The sequence below is a fragment of the Daldinia decipiens genome, assembly GCF_022478715.1.
Source record: "Daldinia decipiens strain CBS 113046 unplaced genomic scaffold F4813scaffold_15, whole genome shotgun sequence".
Classification (NCBI taxonomy): Eukaryota; Fungi; Ascomycota; class Sordariomycetes; order Xylariales; family Hypoxylaceae; genus Daldinia; species Daldinia decipiens.
In genome coordinates, this window is record NW_026054558.1 from 179,377 (window position 1) to 180,861 (window position 1,485).

Genomic DNA, 1,485 nt, shown 5'->3' on the forward strand with positions numbered 1-1,485 from the left:
TACCCTGCTTGTGCAAGGTTGGCTCGGACCCTTTATGTGATTCGTTAGTGTCACTTGCTGATCCCTGCTGGGTACTCTACATTGATTTGCTGTCCCACGCTGCCATTTTTGGATAGTTCTAGATGAGGAATGATGCAAGGTCCCATCGGTGGACGTTAGTCTCATCAAATGTCTATTACCGGCCATTCCTTTTCCGCGTAGACGATGGCGGGTGAACTTGACCTTGTTAGTTAAGATGATGTTATGACAAGGAATTGTTCATTGGTTGCTTAGTTGTGGGCTGTGGGTTGTAGGCTGTGGGCTACAAAGTGACACCCATTAATATCACCAGAGGCAAAATGTAGACGGGTATAAAGACTCACAGCTTCCAGTCCCATTATTCACTTCGCTTGTCTTTGTCCCTCTTCAACACTGTCTAACTCCGACTTTTAAACGCACAAAAACTCTGGACAAATAAGTACACACGGTTCCCCCAGTAGTTCCCAAATAAATTCGCAAGCTACACCATCCTTTGGAGGCCACAACATCAAGAAGCTAGATACCTACGCAAACCACGAATTCTGACCGGATTCAACAACCGGAACTCGATCATAATATATTATCACATTCCCATACCTCGGCAAAATGCGTGTGTCTAATATTATCTCGCTCGCTACCATTGGTGCTTCTAGCGTCCTGGCCCAGGACAACGTTACCGGCGTAAGTTTCAACTTATAGTGATGTATGGTTCTAGAACGTTGGTGTTAACTTACTTTATTAGCAACTAGGTGATGCCCCTGTAACTACTGGCAACCCCATCGGAAAAACAGCTGTTGCTACATTACCAGAACAGGCCTTCTGGAAAGGAAGCCTGAATGGTAATGTAAGGGGCTCCGTCGTGGCCAAGTCCGGTGCAAACGGTGAAGGTGTCGACTATGAAGTATCGTTCTCGAACTTGCCTCAGGAGGGTGGGCCGTTTAGTATGTTTTCCCCCGTGAATGTTTCTCTTGTATATCAACTAACCTTCGTTCAGTTTACCACATCCACGTCGCCCCTGTCCCAGAAGACGGCAACTGTACTAGCACGCTCGCCCACCTCGACCAATATATTCGAGGAGAAACCCCCGCTTGCGACCCGGCACGCCCGGCATCGTGCCAACAGGGAGACCTAAGCGGGAAATATGGAAAGATCCAAAGCTCAGAGCCGTTCACTGCCAAGTATCACGACCCGTACACGTCCTTAAGCGAGGGCGTCGGTTCGTACTTCGGAAACCGAAGTCTTGTATTCCACTTCGCAAACAAGACCCGTATTTCTTGCGCAAACTTCTCCGTGCTCGGCTCGAACACTACCGTACCATACCCTACTGGCACTGGTAGCGTTACTAAGACCACGCCCGCGCCAACTGCCTCGCCGAGTATTCCTATCACCAACGCAGGCAGTGTGCTGAACGTCGTTAAGAACCTGGCCATCGCCCCTGTTGTCGCAGGCTTCCTTGCTCTGCTATAA

General features: G+C 49.2%; 1 protein-coding gene across 1 annotated transcript; it reads left to right on the forward strand.

Annotated features, from left to right (window-relative positions):
- Positions 1–624: 624 nt before the first annotated feature.
- Positions 625–1,485, forward strand: F4813DRAFT_389128 (superoxide dismutase; the record flags this gene model as incomplete). Its single annotated transcript, XM_049246783.1, has 3 exons — positions 625–699; positions 761–959; positions 1,013–1,485. The coding sequence occupies 3 exons, from the start codon at positions 625–627 to the stop codon at positions 1,483–1,485; spliced, it is 747 nt and encodes a 248-aa protein (XP_049099827.1).